This window comes from Monopterus albus, unplaced genomic scaffold, assembly GCF_001952655.1.
Source record: "Monopterus albus unplaced genomic scaffold, M_albus_1.0 scaffold313.1, whole genome shotgun sequence".
In the NCBI taxonomy this organism is placed as follows: domain Eukaryota; kingdom Metazoa; phylum Chordata; class Actinopteri; order Synbranchiformes; family Synbranchidae; genus Monopterus; species Monopterus albus.
In genome coordinates this window covers 214,682-237,766 of record NW_018128193.1, presented here as the reverse complement: position 1 = coordinate 237,766, position 23,085 = coordinate 214,682, and the positions used below count along the sequence as shown (strand labels likewise).

Sequence of the window (23,085 nt, the reverse complement as noted above, 5' to 3'; positions counted from 1 at the left end):
TCTAATTCTGTAAATTATTGACCAGTTTGAACTGTTTTCTTTTACCCCAGGACTTTATCCAAAGTGGCTACACTACTGAGGACCCACGGCCCCACCAGCACCCACACTTGCCTCCACATTCCCACTCCCCTCTGCCCATCACCTCTGAGCGACCTTGGGGGGGCACACCATCTCTGGAGGGTCCCCGGAGCCTGCCTGATTCAGGCCGAGCCTCACCTTGCATGAGAGATGGTGAGTTCTTCTTGCGCCTCCTGCAGACAGAGGTGGAGAGGATGGAGGGCTGGTGCCAGAACATGGAGAAAGAGGCAGAAGAGAACGAACTGCCAGAGGACAGTGAGTTTGGAATGAGGATCGAAAAGACTACAGCAAGAGTTAAACGATTAATAACCCCTGAATTTCTGAAAATGTTTTCATTGCTGCTTGTTGTCCTTCCTAGTACTTGAGCTGATTCATAATGCAGTTGGCAGTGCCCAGATGCTCATGTCTCAGAAAGTCCAGCAGTTCTTTCGCCTTTGCCGACAAAGTGTGGTGAGTATGTGTGATTGCATGTAAAAGAATGACAACACACAATACATATGGCACATGGTTTTACAGAGATTCACTGCTGTCAAAGGCAAAGTTAAGCTTTCTGCAAAAACACTACTGCAGAAATTTGTCTTTGCATTCTCTTTCAAAGATCTTTATATATTACTTTATCAGCAATCACATACTATGTCTCATCTCTCTGCCTACCTAGGACCCATCAGCCTACCCCCAGCCCACCTCTCAGGACCTGGCAGGCTTCTGGGACCTGCTTCAGCTCAACATAGAAGACGTTGGGGTCAGGTTTCAGGACCTACAGAGGCTCAAGGACTCTGGTTGGAGGCTCCCACCTGAAAAGAAGGTGAGAGGCCCAGGGGTCCAAACAGCTCTGGTTTCCCTTCAGGACTGCCCCAGAGCTAAGATGGCAGTGTGCAGAAGAGTAGCACAGATAGCCCTCCAAGACTTTGCAGGTTGTGAAAATACAGAATAGCAAGAAGAGCTGAGCTGAGCTGTCCACAATACAGTGGTGTTTGTAACTGCTAGAAATTGCTTAAAATGCATTTTTGTATGAACTGCAGCTATCAGACAGAGGAAAGTAATTATCTGTTACATTATTTTCTATAAAGGTTAGACTACTCACTGAACAGCTACATTATTCTTGGTAAGCTAACAATTGTTCTCTTTTCTTCTTTTTCATTTTACATTTAATTTTCTGCATGTACATGTTATATTTCATTTTGTTCTTCCATTTCATTTCCTTTAATGTCACCTGATACCAATGCATGCTAAGGTACTTTTTGCTGATTTTTATTTTTTATTTTTTATTTCCATGTTGTAATGTCTTGGCCCATATTTCTTCCAAATTTGAACTTGACCCTTTTTGTTGTTGGTTTTGCTTTTTGGTTACTCATTCTTTTTGTTTATCCTAATATCTCCACTTTTTTGTTTGGGTCCCTATCACATGACCATAATGTTTTTTAACCACCTGACATGATAAATCCACTGTCTGTTTTCATGTTATATCTACATCACACCGTCACTGGGATAGGAGGATAAGAATCTTCCTCCTCCCTTACCAAAGAAGCCAGCAGGTGGGGTGAGTGGTAGCCTACGGGCAGATAGTGTTGGGGATGGGGGCACTGGAGGTGGGTCAGGGGGGCTGGTGGTGCCTCGTTTGGGAGGACACACCCTACCCATCAGGGAGAAGTCCCTGGACCTCGGGGACCGTCAGAGAACAGAAGCAAGGAGAAGACTGCTACAGACCAAGAGAACAGCATCCTTCAGGCAGAACTCAGCCACAGAGAGCGCCGACAGCATTGAGATCTACATCCCTGAAGCCCAGACTCGACTCTGAACACAAGACTGCAGCATCTCCTTCTCTATGTCCTTAGTTACTCTCACCCCTTCAAAGCCGACCTGCACCTAGTTTGGGATCTTCTGCAGATCATTGCTTTGTTTCCACTATAACCCCTTTAGCATTCCCATCAGTTCAATTACCACAACTGCAAATTATGTGATCTTGCTCATTAAACAAGCATTTTAGTGTGATAAAATTTGAGCGTTTTACTGACACAGAGACCTACCCTGAAATGGTAACTAGCTGATATAAGTTACAGACCTTTCTAAGTCTCAGAATATCGTTTTTCATTCTAACATTTCATCTTTTATAACAGTGGGCGGCAGAGGTTCACACAGTAGTAGCATGCATGTGCATGTTCACCTAGCATCTCTCCATCACTGAAAATAAAGGGCTTAACAGGCACAAAACCTCTGACAGAATCTCCCTGTATGGATTCCTGATGCCATTTGCAGCAAAATCACTTTCCTATTTGGGGAATCACAACAAGATGTATCAACACTCTTCACTGATGCTGCCAGTAAGGATGAATAACCATGGATGAATTTCTCACCATCATTTTAAATTTTCTTAAAGTTAAGTGGCTACCAGTCCCAAAAGAATGTCCTCCAAGCACAGTCCACCAACTACAGCTGGCATCTTTCACCCAGGTGCCATCTATCCACCCAGTCTCCAAATCTGAAACAATGTTCTGTCTCTCTCCTTCATTCATCACATCTCCCATATCCATCGACTATCTTCAGCATTCAGCTGTTTGAATGCGCAAATTCTATTTGTACATAGTGTGCACAGTCATGTTTGCCAAAAGGAGCTGTTGCACTGTAGCATCACAAACAAAAATCCCGAGACGTGTGCTTTTTATGTAGTCTTTCTGAATTTTCGAGTGTGCAGGAGTGTGGTTGATGGGAATTTTTGGCTCCCATTTCACTGTGAGACTATAGCACCACCAAGTGGTCAAAAGAGGACCCAAATAACAATAGTGGTTTGGAACAGGTTCTTTCCATGCCACTCAGGAATTAACAAACACCCTGATGAAACAGCCATGAAAGAAATTCAGTTTTTTATCTGTTTTTTTATTATTACTTTTTTCTCAGTTCTTTACCTTGAGACACAGTGTTTATCTTTTCTTATCTTAAATATTGTTTGAGTGAACTTGTCCTGATTTATTTGCATAATTTAGAAGTCAGTGAATCACAAAATTAAAGGGAGAAAGCCAGAGTGAAATTCTGTTGCCTAACTTGAAGTACAGTCTTCTCAATTTCACACACTGCTGAGAAGAGAAGGAATGATTACTTAGACAGAAGGAAAACAAAAGGAGCCATATTCAAAGTAGCCTGAAGGTGTCTCCTTTACAAGTTTAAGTCAGAACACATACTTCTTATTTAAGGATTTTGTACGGGTGTTGTGTATAAGCTTATATGTGTGTGTACTGTGAATATGAAGGGCTGTGTGCCATAACTGACATGTGATGAAGCCCAATGAATACTAAAATTCCAAAACAGCCATTTTAAAGACAAAAAACACACATTTTTTTTAGCATGGCTTGTTAAATTATTTTCAAACAACTGAATGGAATGTGTTGGCAAAAAGGGATATTTTAATGGGAGATGTATATTTTATAATATAATCTACATTTCTAGATTAGTGGAAACTTGAATACACTATATGTACACAAACATATATCAAATGTGAAATACTACAGTATTATTATGATAGATTATAGCATTGTGTGATATTACAGCTATGTGGCATATCCAGACTCAATAGATGTGAAAAAGAATTTTAGACGATTATTATTATCTTCAGCTTGTGAGTGCTGGGTCAGGTTCACAGGGTATAACTGGCAAGAGGGATAATTGCCAAGTATGATCCTCCTTAGGCCTATTATATCTGTCTGTGGTTCTACCAATATATACTGCTGTATCCCCTCACTGTATTTTCTCTTTAGAACCAACTACATGTGCCTAACCAGCTATATGTGGAGGTTTCCTTTGAACACAGTTTACAGTATATACGTATGTAAATAGAAGTATAAGATCTGCAGAGAATATTGCTAAAAAAAAGTTTTTATTGTACTGACATGCAATCCTTTGTCTCCCACTCTTTCACTTGCAATACGAACATAAGACTGGCAGATTTTAATGATGTTAATACTGCATGTGTTATGACAACCTCTTTGGAAAATTTAGCAGCATCTAATTTTTGACCGATAAATAGAAAGTGAATTTTTGTAGCTTATAAATGTTTTTTGTGATTGAAAAAAACTGAAACAATTTTACAATGCAGTTATTTCAATGAGTCACTTCTTTATACAAAGACAATAACCTCGGCAACTGAAACACCAATCTGTGTTTTTATTTGAATCTTACAACATCGATTTAAAACAAGCTGCCCTATCAGTGAAAAAAAGGACTGAGCATTGGCTGCTGTGTTGAATTCACTTGCAGCACAGCCTCTTATCCCCTCATTCCTTTTCCTCTCTTACCCTCCAACTTGACAACGTCTCAGTGGTGTTTGACACAGCCCTCATCAAAAACAAAGCACAAAGATCTGCTATTATACTGTTATTCCACTGTGAAGGACTCTTAACTCAACCCTCACAATCCTCAAGTGCATAGGAACGTCAAGGTCTTTCCATTACGAGTCAGCTTTGAGGAACACCAGAAATCAAAGAGGCTTTGTCATATACTTATCAGCCGTAGCAACTGCTACTTCTTCAGTTGTCGTTGACTTTCTCCTTTATACTTTTGATCACAAGTTAAGGTTTTAAGAAGAAGCAGCTTTATTTTATTGTCATTGTAACATGAACAACGAAATTTTGTTTGGAGCTGAGGGCACCCGGGTCGCTGCGTGCAAATGTGCCGTCATCATGGCCAACTTGGGGGTTCAGTGTCTTGCCCAAGGACACTTCGACATGTGGACTGCAGGCACCGAGATTCAAACCCTGAACCTTCTGGTTGGGAGACAACTGCTCTACTCACCACACCACTGTTGCCCCCACTTAGCCTTTAATCAGGTCCATTGTAAACACATTTGGTGGTGATTTTCATACTTTGTTCAGTATTTTACTCATCCATCTTTTCTTCTATCTGCACAGTACAAATACAGGGCCTCAGCGAAAAATAGCAGGTGTAGAGATGTATGAACTTGACCTGGGTGCTCACCAACACACCAGACAGACTACTCTCTGGACTTTAACCTCTTTCTCGAAGTGCAAAACCCAGACATGCACAGCCAAATGGACAAGTCAACTCAAAGTACCTCAGTTTCTAGCAGCAGTGTCTCCAACCCCGGCCTCTGTCCTCAGGACATTCTCTCAACCCACAACCGACAGACCCTGTAAACACAGGACCGGAGCAGTCCCACAGGAATATTGTCCATATTCTCTGAACAAAAGGGGTAAATCATTTGTTGTATGACCCCATGTTCTCTAGTAGCCATTTCTCAAGACTGGAGAGCAGTAGAGTCAAAGCCAGAGAAAGAAGTGGTGGTTGAATTAAGAGCTCAATTGTAGCCAATGTGTGGGTGACGTATACTGCGCATCTGCAACAAATTAAAGCATTAGGGATGTTGTAGCAGCAGATTTGAGTTTTAGTTTGACACTTCTCAGAGGCAGAGCTGCTCTGACACAAAAATAGTGGCAGCGATTATAATGTTGCTCAATATAATGAAAGAAACAAAGATATGTGCCACATTTCTATCACATTTCCCAGATGTTTTTGCACCATATGAGCTTTGACTGGACCATTTTCTTCTGCAGTGGTTTAATGGCAACCAACAGGGGTATTAGCATTGCAAACTCTTTATCCTGCGGTGCACAACACCTAATATTTACAGAACAGTATTGGGGCAATTTCACATTAATTCACTTTTTTTTATTGAGTTAATTCTTTTACTAAAATTTGGATGGACACCTAGTGGGGCTGTTTTCATATTCCCGTGAATCTCTTGTATGTAGGTAGGAATTGGAATCAGGCACCAGAACAGAGGACTCTGCCACTAAAATTTAAAACTATTTTATAGACGTGCAATTACAGGATGTAAATACATTGAATGGATAATGCTGAGAAACTGACAAGTTGAAGTAGTATCAGAAATGTGGTCTGATCTTGTGAAAACATTTAATACTTTAACCAAATGTCCTTTAAATATACTTTGTTTTCCTGTCAGAGGTTTTACTTCTCTCTGCCTCCAGAGCAGCTCACACCCAAGAAAATGTTTAACTGAAACTCCAATGTGCCTTTAACACCTAGGTATAACGGCATTTTTATGTGTGTATTAACACTGTAATTTTGCTTTACAGTACACGCAGAGGCAACCATGTAGGTCAGAGACAACTGAGTAATTACTACAGTGGCTATAAAAAGTATTCATCCCCTTGGATGTTTTACCATTTTATTGATTTTATAGATCAATCATGGTCAGTATACAGTAATTTGGCTCTTTTGACAAAACAAATATACAAAAAACCTATTTAATGTTAAAGTGAAAACAAGTTTCTACAAGGTAATGTCAATTAAATAAAACTATGTAATGGGAAATAAGTGACTGCATAAATATTCACTGCCTTCAATTCAATATTTAGTAGATGCACCTTTGGCTGCAATCACAGCACTGAGTCTATGCGGATGTCTCAGTCAGGCTTGCACATCTGGACACTGCAATTTTACTCCATTCTTCTTTGCAAAACTGCTCAAGCTCTGCCAGGTTGTACAGGGATTGGGCATGAACAGCCCTTTTCAAGGCTCGCCACAAATTCTCTATTGGATTGAGGTCTGGGCTTTGACTCGGCCACTCCAGAACACTCACCTTGTTGTCTTTAAACCATTTCTATGTATCTTTTGCTGTATGTTTCGGGTCATTGTCTTGCTGGAAACTGAATCTTCATCCAAGCCTAGTTCTCTTACAGACTGAATAAGATTGTCCTCCAGGATTTTCCTATATTTTGCCACATTCATTTTACCCAGGGCCGGCTGCCACGAAGCATCCCCACAACATGATGCTGCCACCACATTGCTTCACAGTGGGGATGGTGTGTTTGTGGTGATGTGCAGTGTTTGGTGTCCGCCAAACATAGCGTCTTGTCTGATGGCCAAAAAGCACCATTTTGGTCTCATCAGACCAAAGAACTTTCTTCCACTTGACAATAGAGTCTCCCACATGCCTTTTGGTGAATTCTAGTCAAGATTTAATATGAGTTTTCTTCAACAGTGGCTCTCTCTTTGCCACTCTCCCATAGAGCTTTGACTGGTGAAGAACTCGGGCAACAGTTGTTGTATACAGAGTTCCTCCCATCTCAACTGCTGAAGCTTGTAACTCCTTCAGAGTAGTCATAGGTGTCTCGGTGGCCTCTCTCACTAGTCTCCTTGCACAGTCTCAGTTTGTAAGCATGGCCTGATCTAGATTTAGATGTGCCATATTCTTTCCATTTCTTGATGATAGATTTAATTGAACTCTGGGGGATGTTTAGTGCCTTGGATTTTTTTTGTATCTATCCCCTGACTAATACTTTTCAATAACCTTTTTTCTGAGTTGCTTGGAGTGTTCTTTTGCCTTCATGGTGTAATGGTAGCCAGGAATGCTGATTAACCAGTGGCTGGACCTTCCAGACACAGGTGTCTCTATAACTACAATCACTTGAGACACATTCACTGCACTCTGGTTATCCACATTTCACTATTTGTGAGACTACTAGCACCAACTGGCTGGACCTCTGTTGAATTAGGTCAGTCATTTTAAAGGGGGTGAATATTTATTTATTATTTCCCATTACATATTTTTATTTAATTGACATTGCTTTTGTAGAAACTTGCTTTCGCTTTGACATTAAAGAGGTTTTATGTAATTTTTTTGTCAAAAAAAGAAACATTGACTATGATTGATTTATAAAATCAATAAAAGGGTAAAACATCTAAGGGGGTGAATACTTTTTATAAGCACTGTATGCAATTAACAAAAATATAATGCCCTGCTACCCACACGTTTACAAAACTGTAAATACATATTGCCAGAGGGCATTGCTCTTTTCAATATTGCATATATTGTTATTACAATATGATTATTATTCATATTAATGTCATTAAAAGGATTATTATTGCCATCACTCTCATTATTATAAATGGTGTTGTCAGTTATAGTTATGGGTAAACATTGTTCTGTATTCAAGAGTGAGTCTTGTGTACAATAACAAAAAATCTAGTTTAATCTGTGATCAGTCATAACCTCTAGAGTCCCTGCGTCCTCATATGAGGACCGCACAGCTTGGGTTTCCAAAGCTCAGGACTCTAGAGGTTAAATTGCTGCTACTAAGGAGATGTAGTAGAAGAAAAGAACCTGACAATAACTCTGGGAAGACAATTCTCTCTGGGATCAACAATGGACACTCCTGTGAGGAGTGAGCGATTACCAAAAGGGGAAAGTAAGCACTGAACAGATGGGCTGAATGGAAGATCCAAACATAAGACTTTCATTCTCCATGTGCTTTTATTCCACTCTGAACTCGTAGTTGTGCCAGAGAAAGAAAACAACATAGACATCAAGCCGATACAGACTCTCCACTCTCGGTAGGCTATACCAGTTTATAATGTAGCAAAACCTAAAAAGTCCTTGGTTCTCTATTCTCTGCTCTAGCATCTTTTTTTCTTATTCTTCACTGAACACCAGGATTTTTATTCAGACAGGTTTGATACAGCAAGCTTTTCTGTCTTAAAGCTTAGCTTTATCCTTGAGTTCTCTTGTGTTATACATATTTGATTCTGTGCCAAGACAGCATATTGTATATACAAACATTAAATGCTTTTGTTTATTCTCATCAAAAATAATTGACTGGAGCACATAGCAATAGTGGTGCCATAAAATATAAACTCCACCTGTGGGTACATAAGCTAAATGAGAACACAACAGTGACCAGGAAATGCAATCTGAATTTGTACTGGATGGCAGTTGAGGGTGTTGCACAGTGACCTGTGAATCATAATTCTGTTTATTGTGTTGTGGTTCTCATTATTGTACATGCAAATTTATTTATAGCTCTTCTGTTTATTGGATCTAGATGTGTCAGCGGAGTGTGTCTGATAGCGCTGAAACCCAGAGAGATGGGACACTGTGACATGGTTTACCCCAACACAGAATGTAACACTGTCAACGCTGTCAAAACATTTTCTAATGGCTAATATTATAATATGATTATTATAAAGCTATTTTAGCGAGTTAAATAAGTGGTGCTATGTCTCCTTTGTCTTTCTTTTGTGTTGTTTTCTGATACTACTGAATGTTTTAAGTGCAGAAAAAAGTAATCCTCAAGTCTTATTTAAATCTGAATCATATTTTTTCTTAAAGTGACTGAAAACTTGGTTTCAAGTTGTATTTCTCTATTAATACCAAATAAAATCAACAAATCATTTTCTTTACAGCAAATTACATCACTATTTCCCAAGTAGTCGCAAGGAAAACAGTGGAGGCTCCACAAAGTTACCACGCCTGGCCAAGAAATAGTCCGCAACATAGAATAACCCTTGTAAAACAGCAAATTGTCTTTCAAGCTTACAGATTTAACACGAGATACAATGCGTGAGCTGTAGAGGTGCTAGTATATTGATTTTGTTACCTTAGAACAGAGCCAGCCTAGCATTGCCACCAGTTCCCAGGCTTTGTGCTAAGCTAAGCTAACTTGCTGGTGGCTATATTTTATCTTTAGTGACATTTAAGTGTGGCATCAACATTCTCATGCAAATCTTAGCAAGAATCTGAATCAGCTTTATTGACCAGGTGTGTTGGACACAAAAGAAATTTGACTCTGGTACAGCGGCTCTCAATTTGTATGTACAGTTGTATTCAAAATAATAGCAGTGTTTAATAGCTTTTATTTCCATATACACAAATGCATTTGGAACACTGCACATTCTATTCCAAATCAAAACATGAAGAAAAATGTATCAAATTTGTTATTACTTTATGGAAAGTGAAGAAAAAGGAATATTAGGCTGTTCAAAAAAATAGCAGTCTGCATTTTTCTTTACAAACTCAAACATTTACAGTATAAACTGAAAAATGCTTGGAGATGTAGCTTTCCTGTGAATCACTGAACTAATATTTAGTTGTATAACCACTATTTCTGAGAACTGCTTCACATCTGTGTTGCATGGAGTCAAGCAACTTCTGGCACCTGTGACCAGGCATTCCAGCCCAGGACGATTGCACTATATTCTACAATTTCTCTGCATTTCTTGGTTTTGCCTCAGACCCAGGATCTCAAAATGCAGCATCTTCAACTCACTAGACTCACATCTTATCAGCCATTTATCTTTTTTACCTACTGCACCACCTGACACTGCTCTGCTGCAGTTTCAGATCGACGACGACAGAAACCCTAAAGGTCGAGACAAGGCCATTGTCATCCCAGCTCACACCACCATTGCCTTCAGTGTCTGTGAGCTGTTTGTTCGTCTGGATGGGCGGCTTGGTAAGAAGGCTACCTACACAAATTCTCATCATGCATTTACTCATACAAGGAATTACAATGTAGAGACACAAACTTACTGGGATGAATTAAGTCTCCACGCTTAAAGGATAATAGTGTTTTTTTTTCTTTTTAGAAAATTAAAAGTTTTAATCTCTTCATGGTTAAAAGCTGTGTCCCACATGAAACCTGTGGTTAACATCTGAGGCTTGTCAGCATTCAAATCTTCATAGCAGGCATTCGTAAATGAAATGGAAGGAATTCTAACAATATATACAGTTTGAAACCTAAAACTTTTTTTTCCACTTGAATTGTGGTGTCATCTAATCACCAACACATGAGCACCTTGAATGCTTTACAGACTTTGAAAATGTTGACCTACAGTTGTGTTCAAAATAATAGCAGTCCAACATCACTAACCAGATCAATCACTGTTTTTGATAGAAATTATATTTCTACATGGCAAATAATTTACCATTAGGTGTAGTAGAGTAATAGAAAACCAACAGACCCAGCAGTCATGACATGCATGCTGCTGATTCTGTATAATTGAATCATTAATTGAAAGGGGCCTGTTCAAAATAATAGCAGTGTGGAGTTCACTTAGTGAGGTCATTCATTCTGTGAAAAAACAGGTGGCCCTTATTTAAGGATGAAGGCAGCAAATGACTTTTCCCGTTTAGGGGTCGCCACAGCGAATTGTCACACTGACAACTCGCATGTTGACATTTGGCACGTGTTGTACGCCGGATGCTCTTCCTGACGCAACCCTGATTCAAACCCGGGCCACAGCAGCGAGAGCACTGCACCTAGACCACTAGCCTACCAGGGACGGCTGGTGTACATGCTGGTTATAGTGCTCTGAAAATCTGAGTAAAATGGTTAGTTCTAGACATTGTTCAGAAGAACAGCGTACTTTGATTAAGAAGTTGTTTGGAAAGGGGAAAACATAGAAAAAGGTGCAGAAAATGATCTCAAATGCTTTAAAATGTCAACCAGAAAGATGTGGAAGAAAAGGGAAACTACCATTCGAATGGATTGAAGAATAGCCAAAATGGCAAGTACTCAGCCAATGATCAGCTCCAGGGTGATCAAAGAAGGTCTAAAGTTATCTTTGAGTACTGTAACAATTAGAAGACGCCTATGTGAAGCCAAGCTATCGGCAAGAAGCCCCCACAAAGTCCCATTGTTGAAAACAAAGGATGTGCTGAAGAGGTTACGATTTGCCAAAGAACACATTGACTGGTCTAAAGAGCAATGGTGCAACATTTTGTGGACTGATGAAAGCAAGATTGTTCTTTTTGGGTCTAGGGGCCACAGACAGTTTGTCAGACACACTGAACCAAACACTGAATTCAAGCCACAGTATACTGTGAAGCATGGTGGTGCAAGCATCATGATATGGGAATGTTTCTCATGCTGTGGTATTGGGCCTATTTATTGCATACCAGGGATCATGGATCAGTTTGAATACATCAAAATACTTGAAGAGGTCATGTTGACTTGTGTTGAAGAGGAAATGCCCTTGAAATGGGTGTTTCAACAAGACAATGACCCCAAACACACCAGTAAGCGAGCAGTATCTTGGTTCCAGATGCAATTAAGCAAATTCCCAATTTGTCTACTAATCCTTTGACAGAATTGGGTATTTACACAGGTCTCCACTGCTAAAAGTAAGAATCTGAGGGAAATATATTTTCAGGGCCTTCATTATAAATGTGCTAATAGAATAAATGTATTCTTTTGTCATTTTCTTGCTTAATTTATCATGTTTTGGGGTGTTGAATCTTTCCTAACCCCAACTGTAAATGACTTGGTCAGTACATGTTTTACAGAGCAGACACAGCTACCTGGACAGCACCCATTAAAAGTCCAAAGCACAGATTAAAGAAAAAGATTGTCAAATTTTCTCTTATCTCTTGCTGCCTGTAGGGGTTTGCAATGCAAATACCCTGCAGACCATATATACTGTACTTATTAAAGGTTAAAAGGCAGAGTAGAGAACAATTTAGAACTGGTGAGGTGTGAAATCCCTGTAGGTATCCTGCTACCTTCTCACTGTCTTAACTCTGACAGTGAGAAGATCATTTTGTCTCTTCACACGTTAGTTGTGGTGATGAGCTGCACTCACAAATATAGCTTACTGCTACCGAACATAAAGTGCCCAGCTCAAATTTAAGAAGATGCAGCAGTAGCCTCAGGGTATGGGAAGAAACAGGTTACAACCAAAGGTCAGCTGTAAGTTAAATATAGAGGTGTGGGAGGTGATGTTCTCCTGAGAGAGTTCCTGAAAATACAAGTGCTACACAGAGCATCAAATAAATCATCCAAAAGTCCACGTACCATTTTGTTCCCCAGTCATGGTTGTTCTATGTAGAGTGAAAAAAAAAAGAACTACAGAAATCCATGACACCTGAAACTAACTCTAAGAGAAGTGTCTCTGCATTGCTTTAAGGACATTTTAGTGTTTCAGAAACGCCACAGGGTAAGGGGATTGCAAGATAACTTTAAACAAATTGGCCCCTTCACTATTATTAATTATCAATACAAGGTATTTTGTTTGACAAAATTAATCAGAAAAAATATATATTTTATTCCATCATTTTAAAAGCAGTACAGTAAAAAAGTATGCTAATATTTGTAAATGTTTTTTTTTTTAAATCACTTGAAAAAGTTTGTCATTTCTCACATAGCAAGTCGACAGATGAGAAGCATATCAAACTAAACAGATGATTCCAATTTTCATTAAAAAATGAGAGCACAGTCAGTGACACCTTACAGACTTTTTAAGAAACCAAGGATGAGAGTTTCATTCTTTCATTTTGGCTAAAATATGAATCCATGTGTATTCCCTTTAATGAGAATGCATAAGTTTCCCCTTATCCTACAAACATAATAAAACCCTAAGATGAACAAATCCTAATTATTCACTTCGGGAATTTGAGGCTCATTGGATATTGTCAAGTCTGAGTGTCCAGGCCTGACCAGGGATGTAGGGTAGCTCAGGTAGAAGGATGACAAGGCCAGCATTTGGCTGGATTGGGGACCAGGACAAAGGCTTAGGATTCCCCAACAAAGTCACCTAAACAGGAGAGAAAGAACTCTTAGTTTCCTGCATTTCTCACAAGTCATTTTACATACTGTATATCCCTTGTGTAAAATTATCATCAATAAACTGAATGTAAAATTTCATGCTGACAGTGTGTGGCAATATCTGCTTATTAAGTAGTGATGCAACTTTCAGTTCGCTCTCCTCATCTCTATATACCACAGGGGTGTTTTCCCCATTGTTTCAATAGATCTGAATCAAAAATGACAGGTCAGCTGTCATTTTACCACTTTACTTGCAACAAGAAGGAGAAAAAGAAATGGATACAGTTGATTAGTCAAAATATTCTTAAATTAATAAAAATTTTACTTTGCACAAAGTTAACGTAAACACTACACACTGACATTCTACACTCATCAAAGTAACAGTAAAAGCTGGGAACTATTAAACACAGAAAGACATTCAAGCTTGTTAAGTGTAAAGTAACATTCCACTTCCAGGTCCAGACTCCCCCAGACCCATCTGGAAGAGCCTGTGCCCCTCAATGCAGTAACATCTTTTTTGGCAAGGCATCACAGAGAGGAAAAAGAAAAAGACTACATCTTAAGATTCAAATAGATTAGGCATAATAACAAAACTTTATTACATGTCCTAGTAAATTTGTAGATATGCACACACACACACACACACACACACACACACACACACACACACACACACCCCTACATATACAGGTCAGTGTTTAAAAAGATGTTACTTTACACTTAACAAGTGGATATCTTAAAAAAAAAAAAAAAGACCACACTGTCTCGGGCTGTTTACTTTGGTGATTGGTGATGTTTTGGGTTCCAACAACTGCACAGTTGGCTTGGGAGGTTTGGCTGTCAGGATGGCATAGACAGTGGTCCCTTTAGACGTATACCTGGAAAATTGAGAACATTATCAATAACCTGCATAAAAACCAATAACTTATAATTATAGCAGCTGTTTAGTTTAATTCTTAACCCTTAAAATGCTCAGCTCTTCTTGGTAAAAAGCTTTACACTTAAGTGTACACTATTTTCAGTCCACCTGTCCTCTCTACATTGTTTGAATGCATCATGGCTTCTACACAGATCTCTAATAAATTTGCTCTCACTTCTAACGACAGAAAATTTAAGATCACTGTTGTGGCTCAGCTGCCCCTCCTTCTTACCAGATTGGTATGGTGCTGTTCTCTGCCTGGACCCTCCAAGGTTTAGAAGCGTAGATGGCTTCACCGTTGATCTCTAGCCAGGCTCCAACACCCCTGAGCCTCTCCTCAAACACAGTGGGGATCATCCCATCAGGTGTGGGACCCACATTCAGAAGATAGTTACCTCCCAGAGCAACAGTCTGAACCAGATCCTGTAATAAAAGCAATACCAGGCAAAAGAAGAACCAGGTAGTCAGTCATTAACATTACTTAACTGAATAATAAAGATGAGTAAAGATGACCAACTCATTACCAACAATGTGTCGAAGTCAGGACATCAGAATGTGCATCTACTACAGATGAATACTGTCTGAGAGCAGAAATTGCCTGTGGTCCATATTTAAAGCCATATACAAAAGCAGAAACGACCTAGCTATCATTAGAGATGTATTAATCAGTTATAAAAACTTACTGTCACACATCCTCACCTTTATAATGGTGGGTAAGTCCATAAGCTCACTGATCCTCATATCCCGACGGTAACCCCAGGATAACTTGTCCACAGATGTGCACTTCTCCCACTTGTGTGTGGGCAGCTGGCCTGGGGTATACTTGTCTTTACAGTTGTAGAAGCCACCATGTTTACAGGGACAGCCAGCTCCCCATCGGTCATTGGTCACAACAGTATCCTAAGACATGGGAGATATTTATGACAGGTGCATAAACCCATGCTGAAATAATTTGCTGTTGATTGGCTTAAAAAAGTTCACTGTCAATATATTCTTGCAATTAACAGCTGCTTCCTTGTTAGAAAGACACATACTTTGACAGGGCTGTCACTGTAGAGCCAGGCCAAAAACTCAGTGGAGTTCCAGTAAGTGTCAGGTGCTTCCCAGTCCCCATCAGACCAGATCACATCAGGTTTGTACCTGCAAGTCAGCAGGGACACAAAGGTTCAGATATACTGCCACCATTCTGGGCCATCATTGAAGCAATGTAACTGTGTTTGACTAGATTTTATGGAAGTGAAAATAACATGTGCAGTCATCTGATGCAGTAAATTTAGGAACTTCAGACCTTACAACCATGTTATAAAGCTCTGGTAGCAGTTTATCCATCACAAACACTTGTGTTTTGAACCCATTCTTCTTGTCCATCAGGTACAGAGGGTGGAACCACTCATACAAGGAGTTGTAGAGTCCATAGTGCAAGGACCTAAATAAGCAAGTTACAAATATTAAAATCTCTTTTGAGACAAAATCCATTAGACTATGCTATTACTGTACAGAATCCAATGACAACAATGCAGGTCCCAAAATGACAGGTATCTTGAATGACAAAATAAAACGTAAAAGCCACAAACTCAACAAGACTCTGGATATCAGGGATCAACAATTGACTGCAAGCCTTCCAAATCCAACAGCATGTCTTCAGCCAAAGTCAGACTGGCAATACACTACGCAACTGAACAAACCAAAATGTTTCTTAGAATGAAGGCAGTGGTCAAACTATACCATGAACAGGAGAGGTTGTATAACACTCCATCATTTGTTGCTATATTCCTGTCAACACTTTAATAAGTATCCGCTGCCAAAAATAAACCCTTTCTCTAAACTTCAAAACTAAACATTTAAGGGCCCACCTGCTGCGCACTGCGTCTCCCAGGTCTTGCACTAGGTCCCTGTGAGGACCAGTATCAACAGAATTCCAGTTCCAGGAATATGGAGACCCCCAGTTGGTAAATCCCTCGTGGTGTTTGGCAGTCAGTACGACATATCTGTAATTCAGATAATTGTAAGTGAAACATACACAGGAGACACAAATCTAAGCAGATGTAGCCTGTGCAAAACGATATCCAAACTAGCACATTGAAACTGAAACTTTGATATTTTGATATCATAACATTAGCTAAAGAAATAAACTCACTTTGCACCAGAAGCCTTGAATATGTCCGCCCACTCCCCCGGGTCGAAGAACTGGGCGTGAAACTGGGGAGCAAACTGCGGGTAGCTGAACCCAGGTGGGTAGTTCTTCGACATGTAGTTCACGCACTTCTGGTCCGGAGGCTGTTGGCCCTGCCAGTACCACCAAAACCACTCATTAACAAATCCGGGAACAGAAAACACACCCCAGTGGATAAAAATCCCCAGCTTGGCCTCGTCGTACCATGAAGGCAATGGTCTGGCATCCAAACTCGTCCAGTTCGCGGTGTACCGAGCTGCAGTTTGAGAAACAAGAGCAACGACAAAGACAAACGCGGTTAACATGATTACAACCGGTTGCCTGCGACGTTTTCTAGGCATGTGCACACCTTGGTGTTACAGAGAAACCCGGTAGGCTAAATGATGCAGATATGCCTCCAGAAACTACAAAATCAATAAGGGACCAATAAAAGTCCAACTCTACTGCTTGCAGCTATATTAGACTGATTTCATCGTTGTGATTTCTCAGGTCATTTGTTTCCTCATCATATGACTATAATCACATGATTCAGTGTCAGCTCCTTTTCCTCTTCTTCTGCTTTTTAATGGCGGTTGGCAACCAGCTTTAGGTGCATTACCGCCGCCTTCTAGACTGGAGTATGGATCAGAACGGCCCCTACCTACTACTATAATAAAATAACCCCACTCAGTTCACTTTATATTATCTTGTGCTCTCTAAAAACCTAATAAGTGCTCTGTATCCTATATCCCCCGACCTTTGTCCCAACACCTCCGGTAAACTAAAGTTCATTCCACCTCTTAAAACTGTATTTTTGAATAATTCCCTCTCCCACCTGAACCTGGGACAACTCATTAGAACATGGTCCACAGTTTCTTGTACCCTACACATTTCACATTCCCCTATAGTGTGCTTCTTAATTACATTCAATGTACTTTTTAAACCAGTGTGCGCAAATCTTGGTCTTGATACCATATCTTCTTCCTTCCTATTTCCAGTACTTCCTCTCATTTCTCCTAGGTTCCTTTAAATGTTTTAATAGAGCCGACCCTTTCCATTTTTATCCCACAGTTCTTGCCATTTCGCTTTTAGTTTCCTTTTAATTAAACTCTTAATCTCAGCCTTACTATAACTTACTTCCACACATACATCTTTCTTAAACGCAGCTTTTGTCAGCTCCTCCTCCTTCTTCGCTTAAATGGGAAGTTGTAACTACGCGGAACACTGTCGCCGCCTATTGTCATGTTGCAAAACCTTTATACCGAGGAAAAGGTACACGTGCTTAATCCGCTGATTTTCCATATTATTCCTTAATAATTGTGTTTTATTTGAATAGGCTATTTGGGGAAAACAAAAAAAACACGATCTGGTCTCTGTTTGATTGCAGACGTCATCATTTAGCCCCCTATGCCTTTCATGTTTTTGGTTAAAAAAATATGACAGACTGAATTGTCCATATGGCGGTTGGCAACCAGCTTTAAGTAAATTACTGCCGCCTTCTAGACTGGAGTATGGATCAGAACGGCCCCTACCTACTACTATAATAAAATAACCCCACTCAGTTCACTTTATATTATCTTGTGCTCTCTAAAAACCTAATAAGTGCTCTGTATCCTATATCCCCCGACCTTTGTCCCAACACCTCCGGTAAACTAAAGTTCATTCCACCTCTTAAAACTGTATTTTTGAATAATTCCCTCTCCCACCTGAACCTGGGACAACTCATTAGAACATGGTCCACAGTTTCTTGTACCCTACACATTTCACATTCCCCTATAGTGTGCTTCTTAATTACATTCAATGTACTTTTTAAACCAGTGTGCGCAAATCTTGGTCTTGATACCATATCTTCTTCCTTCCTATTTCCAGTACTTCCTCTCATTTCTCCTAGGTTCCTTTAAATGTTTTAATAGAGCCGACCCTTTCCATTTTTATCCCACAGTTCTTGCCATTTCGCTTTTAGTTTCCTTTTAATTAAACTCTTAATCTCAGCCTTACTATAACTTACTTCCACACATACATCTTTCTTAAACGCAGTTTTTGTCAGCTCCTCCTCCTTCTTCGCTTAAATGGGAAGTTGTAACTACGCGGAACACTGTCGCCGCCTATTGTCATGTTGCAAAACCTTTATACCGAGGAAAAGGTACACGTGCTTAATCCGCTGATTTTCCATATTATTCCTTAATAATTGTGTTTTATTTGAATAGGCTATTTGGGGAAAACAAAAAAAACACGATCTGGTCTCTGTTTGATTGCAGACGTCATCATTTAGCCCCCTATGCCTTTCATGTTTTTGGTTAAAAAAATATGACAGACTGAATTGCCCATATGCAGTATCTGAATGTTTTCCAGTGATTTGGTTGTCCAGTGCACATGTTCTTGCCTAGTTAGAACCACATTGTCCCTTCTCACAGAACTCACAAGTAATCTCCCTTAAAATGGGTTTTCAGAGAAAAGAAGTGACTTCCCCTGTGCTCTTTATTCCACTTTTTGTACCTCTGTATATCTCATTCACCATTACTTATAGAACCTCATCTGTTACAGCTCTTTGAATGCCAGGGAGATGTTTTTGGGCTTGAGAATTTTACTGGCCTAACATAGACTACGTTTAATGGTTGGCAGTCTGTTAACAAACTTATTTTGGAATTTTAGTGATTTTTTTCCCCCCACTGAGGTGACATAGTAGTACCGTGGTTAGCAGTCACCTCATAGTAAGAAGGTCATGAGTTCGAGTCCCAGCCGACCCTGTGCCTTTCTGTGTAGAGTTTGCATGTTCTCCCTGTGCAGGCTTTAAAAATATAAATATAAATGTGTTGAAGAAGCTGAGACAGTCTAACACTCTACTGATCTGTTTATTTGAAATTTCAACTATTTGTAATCTGTTATTTTACCATAAATATACAATATTTAGCTAGATGCTCATGTAACCGGTCGCCTTTGGGTCTCTATACTGTCCTCTTAGTCCCCCGCCTGTCCCTCTGGTGACTGCCGGTTACACTCATATAAGGAGAAAGACCCATATTGTTTATTTTGTAAACATCAAAATGAGCAAAGATTGTCTCTGTATATTACCCTAAAATGAGTGAACTTCTTCCAAAACAAAACACTGGTCAATGTTGAGGTGAAATAAAGTGAAACCGTGTTTTGTTAAATGGGTCTACATATGCACAAAAATTCAATTTCTTATTTATTTATAATCTGTTGGTGCAGTTCATAATTCTCCATGTAAATACGGTTTTGTTAATAAAGAAACGTGTTCAGCGGCATATATCTTGTTCTGGGGGGAAACAGGGCATCGTCAACAAAGTCCGGTTCTTTACACCCACGGTTCCGAGGGGTTCTCATTGCTAGCAACAACGTCCGCCGAGGGCTGACTCTTCGGATACGGTTGATATTCGTCCCCGCAAACCAAGTCCGTGGAGGTGTCAAGCTGTCCTGGACAGGGAGTGTACACAGCTAGAGCCTCTAGTCCGGCCAGAACGAGTGTGTCCCGCCGTTGAGCCCTGCGGCTGTAACCCAGCCGCTTCAAGGTCCGCCGAGTAGTTGTGAGTGAGATGGGCTTCTCCTGCCCGCTGCTGTTGTACAGAGCCTGGATCTGCACACTCGTCGCCTGGTTGTTAGCTTCCACCATTTTCTCCATCCATTTCTCACCATTCTCATCGACGAGGCGTTTTCTCCCACAAGAGCCCCGGTGACTGGAGGTTTTCTGCTTCTCACACCATTCCCTGTAGACTCGAGACACTGCAGTCTTTGAAAATCCCAACTGGTTCACGGTTTCCGAAATGCTACAGCCGGCTCTTCGGGCTCCCACTATCATACCCCGTTCAAACTCACTTAAATCTCGCGACTTCCCCATGTGTCACCGGTCAGTCCAGCATAAAGGGAGCTTCAGGAACGTAACGCTGATGTTCGTTTTCTGCTAAAAGCAAAAGTCGTAGGGAAAAACGTCTTCTTCTATGGTTTTTGGCACGAGTTTCAACAAAGGCTGTTTGTCGCCCTCCTCAGTTGCTTCGTGATTTATTCTATGAATTGTGCAAGAACACCATCCATCCATTTTCTAAACCATGCATCCATCCATTTTCCAAACCGCTTAGTCCCAAACGGGGTCACGGGGGGCTGGAGCCAATCCCAGCCAGCTGCGGGCGAGAGGCAGGGTACACACTTAGTTCTGATGGGTCAGTTTGTCATGGCCCCTTCTGTATCAGGCCGTTTTCACTCTTATTGTGAATTTAAAGCAAAGTATTTTGGAATGTCTATATTTTTAATCTATTTATCCTCTTAAAATAGTTTTTTTCTTAAAGAACCGTTCTGGGCCTAATGATTGGTCTGCGGAAATGCCCATCCACCAACTTCCTTTCCTGTCACTGATAATATGGCTGTGTTCCTTTTGCCCATTCCGGTATGCCGCTTTTTATATAACGGCAAGGGCGAAGAAACCATCTTTCATCAGAGTCCTAATAGTTTGTAAACGAAGCCAGACTAACAGTTCAGTGTTCAGTGAAAACAGTCTGCTACTGTACTACTGACAGGTAATAATTATGTTAATAGGCACTGAGATTTACAAAGTGCATAATATGCACCAGGAAGGCGATTTCTTGGATAATTGTATCTAATTAAATGGTACAAAGTGAATGTGACGGCCACTTTATATGACTAGACAGCTCTCTGAGAGAGTAGCCCTCCACCAAGGCAGTTCAGTTTCCCCACAATACTATTTAAAAAATTTGTGGATTAAGATGATGATTCACGTCATGTCCAGGTGTAATGGATTATTCCTTGGGCCATATCCTACCTGTCCAAAACATTCATTACATTTTTGAGTTATGCTCTTGAACACACCAACAAACGCTGAACTGCACCTTAAGTGCTGTGTCATCCTACATCCTGCAGAGCTGCTCCAAGACTGACAGTCAAGGAAAACAGCTTAAGGAGGTGTCAGCTCCACTGCTGAGCTGAGCTGAGACTGCAGAGCTGTCAGAAGGCTGCAAAGAGCAGTGCTGTCATATTAATACCTCAGCACAGGGTCCTGATTTTTCTCAGGTCCCTTCTTATGGTGATTAAAAACCTCTCACTTGCATAAAATCAGGTGACACAGGTGATCCTACCTATAAATGGATCTACCTGTACATTGCAGCTATACACTGTTGTGGATAGGGCAAACAGTATGCTCAGCCATTCAGTGGTACAATTCCAACACAAGTGAAATGGCTTTAAGAAAACCATAACATTCATCTGACTTAGATTTTGTGCAATTACAAGAGAAACATATACATAGCCTTAAGTAGTCAGTGACCTGTGAATTCATTGCTGGCACGTATTTGAAACTGCCACAAAATTATGTTTATTCTTGTCTTTCTCCATCACTAGAGGGTATCAAAGGGCACTTTTTTCATCAATACTGCAGGTTGATCACCTGATGGAAATCCAAGTCAAGCGAGAGATTAACACATCTGACTGTAAAAAGAACATGAATACACAAACATGAGATCAAGGACATATCCTACCTGTCCAAAAAATTTCATCAAAATCCATTCATTACATTTTTGAGTTATGCTCTTGAACACACCAACAGTTACACATTTATTGAAACAATACCCACAAAATTCTTTTTATCTGTTAACTGGCATAAACTGTAACAGAGTTCCAAAAAAATCCAGAAAACTACAGTTTTGACAATCATGTATAGCAGCTACAGACAGATTTGGATGTAATCAACAGTGCAAAGGCATGTACAGGAAATGAAAGACCAAAATAACGAGCACAATAAGGACTAATAATTTGACGTTTGAAATCTGTCAATAAATACAGTCATCTTACAGTAATAATTTAACATCAGTATGGCCACATTTGAAAAGTGAACAGCAGAACAGTTGAACAGGAGTAGTTTCCTTCAATGGGCTACTCGAAGTGTGTGAGCTACATCAGTGCAGACAACCAGCTGCCTTTCAAGCATCTGTTTCTCCACCAAGTCCTCCACTCTGCCCACCTCCACCTCATCTACATCGTCCATAAAACTGGACCAATCTGTACCACCATCTGCATGTTCCATGGATTCTGGTTGACTGGCGGGATGAACAGGGGCAGAATCATCATGAGTAGTGGTCACACAGTTGCAGCTTTCGCAGATGCCAAAGCGTCTGAGTCCTGGTGAAACACTGGATCCAGTGAAGCTTCGTCTGCAGCTTTTACAAGACACTGGCCAGTAGTGCCTGTGGACCTGTGGATGGTTAACCCAGTGAAAAAGAGAGCTATATGTGAACTCTTTGAATAAACAACAACTCTTAGATTAAAGATTAACTCAGTTAAAGAGTTAGACAGCTAATGTACAACTACAGTATTGTTCAAAATAATAGCAGTACAATGTGACTAACCAGAATAATCCAGGTTTTTAGTATATTTTTCATTGCTACATGGCAAACAAGTTACCAGTAGGTGCAGTAGATTCTCAGAAAACAAACAAGACCCAGCATTCATGATATGCACGCTCTTAAGGCTGTGCAATTGGGCAATTAGTTGAAAGGGGTGTGTTCAAAAAAAAGCAGTGTCTGCCGTTGACTGTACAAACACAAAACTATTTTGTACAA

General features: G+C 40.2%; 3 protein-coding genes across 14 annotated transcripts in view; 1 reads left to right on the top strand and 2 right to left on the bottom strand.

Moving 5' to 3' along the window:
- Positions 1–6,333, top strand: part of dlgap3 (discs, large (Drosophila) homolog-associated protein 3) — a 156,886-nt gene extending 150,553 nt beyond the window's left edge. The window contains exons 10-14 of one of the 4 annotated variants that reach the window (XM_020623871.1): positions 51–333; positions 437–528; positions 737–883; positions 1,149–1,183; positions 1,571–1,686. In XM_020623871.1, the coding sequence (XP_020479527.1) occupies positions 51–333; positions 437–528; positions 737–883; positions 1,149–1,183; positions 1,571–1,622 (609 nt within the window). In that variant the 3' untranslated portion in view covers positions 1,623–1,686. The other 3 variants (XM_020623869.1, XM_020623868.1, XM_020623870.1) reach the window with 3 other exon arrangements.
- A 6,651-nt stretch (positions 6,334–12,984) lies between these two features.
- LOC109973960 (alpha-L-fucosidase 1) lies at positions 12,985–18,582 on the bottom strand. 7 transcript variants are annotated; one of them, XM_020623878.1, is made up of 10 exons: positions 18,510–18,582; positions 16,727–16,778; positions 16,487–16,635; positions 16,203–16,337; positions 15,638–15,775; positions 15,384–15,489; positions 15,049–15,249; positions 14,582–14,772; positions 14,209–14,308; positions 12,985–13,419 (listed from the first exon to the last, which is right to left on the bottom strand). In XM_020623878.1, exons 1-10 carry the CDS (start codon positions 18,521–18,523, stop codon positions 13,285–13,287), a joined length of 1,221 nt encoding a protein of 406 aa, XP_020479534.1. In that variant the 5' UTR covers positions 18,524–18,582; the 3' UTR covers positions 12,985–13,284. The 7 variants fall into 7 exon arrangements, with proteins under 7 accessions (XP_020479534.1, XP_020479533.1, XP_020479536.1 ...); XM_020623877.1 differs by lacking the exon at positions 18,510–18,582 and adding an exon at positions 17,639–17,702; XM_020623880.1 differs by lacking the exon at positions 18,510–18,582 and adding an exon at positions 16,872–17,039.
- A 3,236-nt stretch (positions 18,583–21,818) lies between these two features.
- zbtb8b (zinc finger and BTB domain containing 8B) overlaps positions 21,819–23,085 on the bottom strand; it is a 4,986-nt gene continuing 3,719 nt past the window's right edge. For all 3 annotated transcript variants that reach the window (XM_020623884.1, XM_020623882.1, XM_020623881.1), the window contains exon 5: positions 21,819–22,718. In XM_020623884.1, coding sequence (XP_020479540.1) covers positions 22,392–22,718 — 327 coding nt within the window. In that variant the 3' untranslated portion in view covers positions 21,819–22,391. The remainder of the gene's footprint in view (positions 22,719–23,085) is intronic.

Bases quoted from the DNA above. Each gene is read 5' to 3' on its own strand.
- LOC109973960 (XM_020623874.1), bottom strand. From the start codon at position 16,863: ATGCCTAGAAAACGTCGCAGGCAACCGGTTGTAATCATGTTAACCGCG. The intron at 15,250-15,383 runs GTATGTGTCTTT...CCCATGTCTTAG, and splicing joins ACAGTGACAGCCCTGTCAAA to GATACTGTTGTGACCAATGA. The intron at 14,309-14,581 runs GTAAGAAGGAGG...TCAATTTTCCAG, and splicing joins AACAGCACCATACCAATCTG to GTATACGTCTAAAGGGACCA.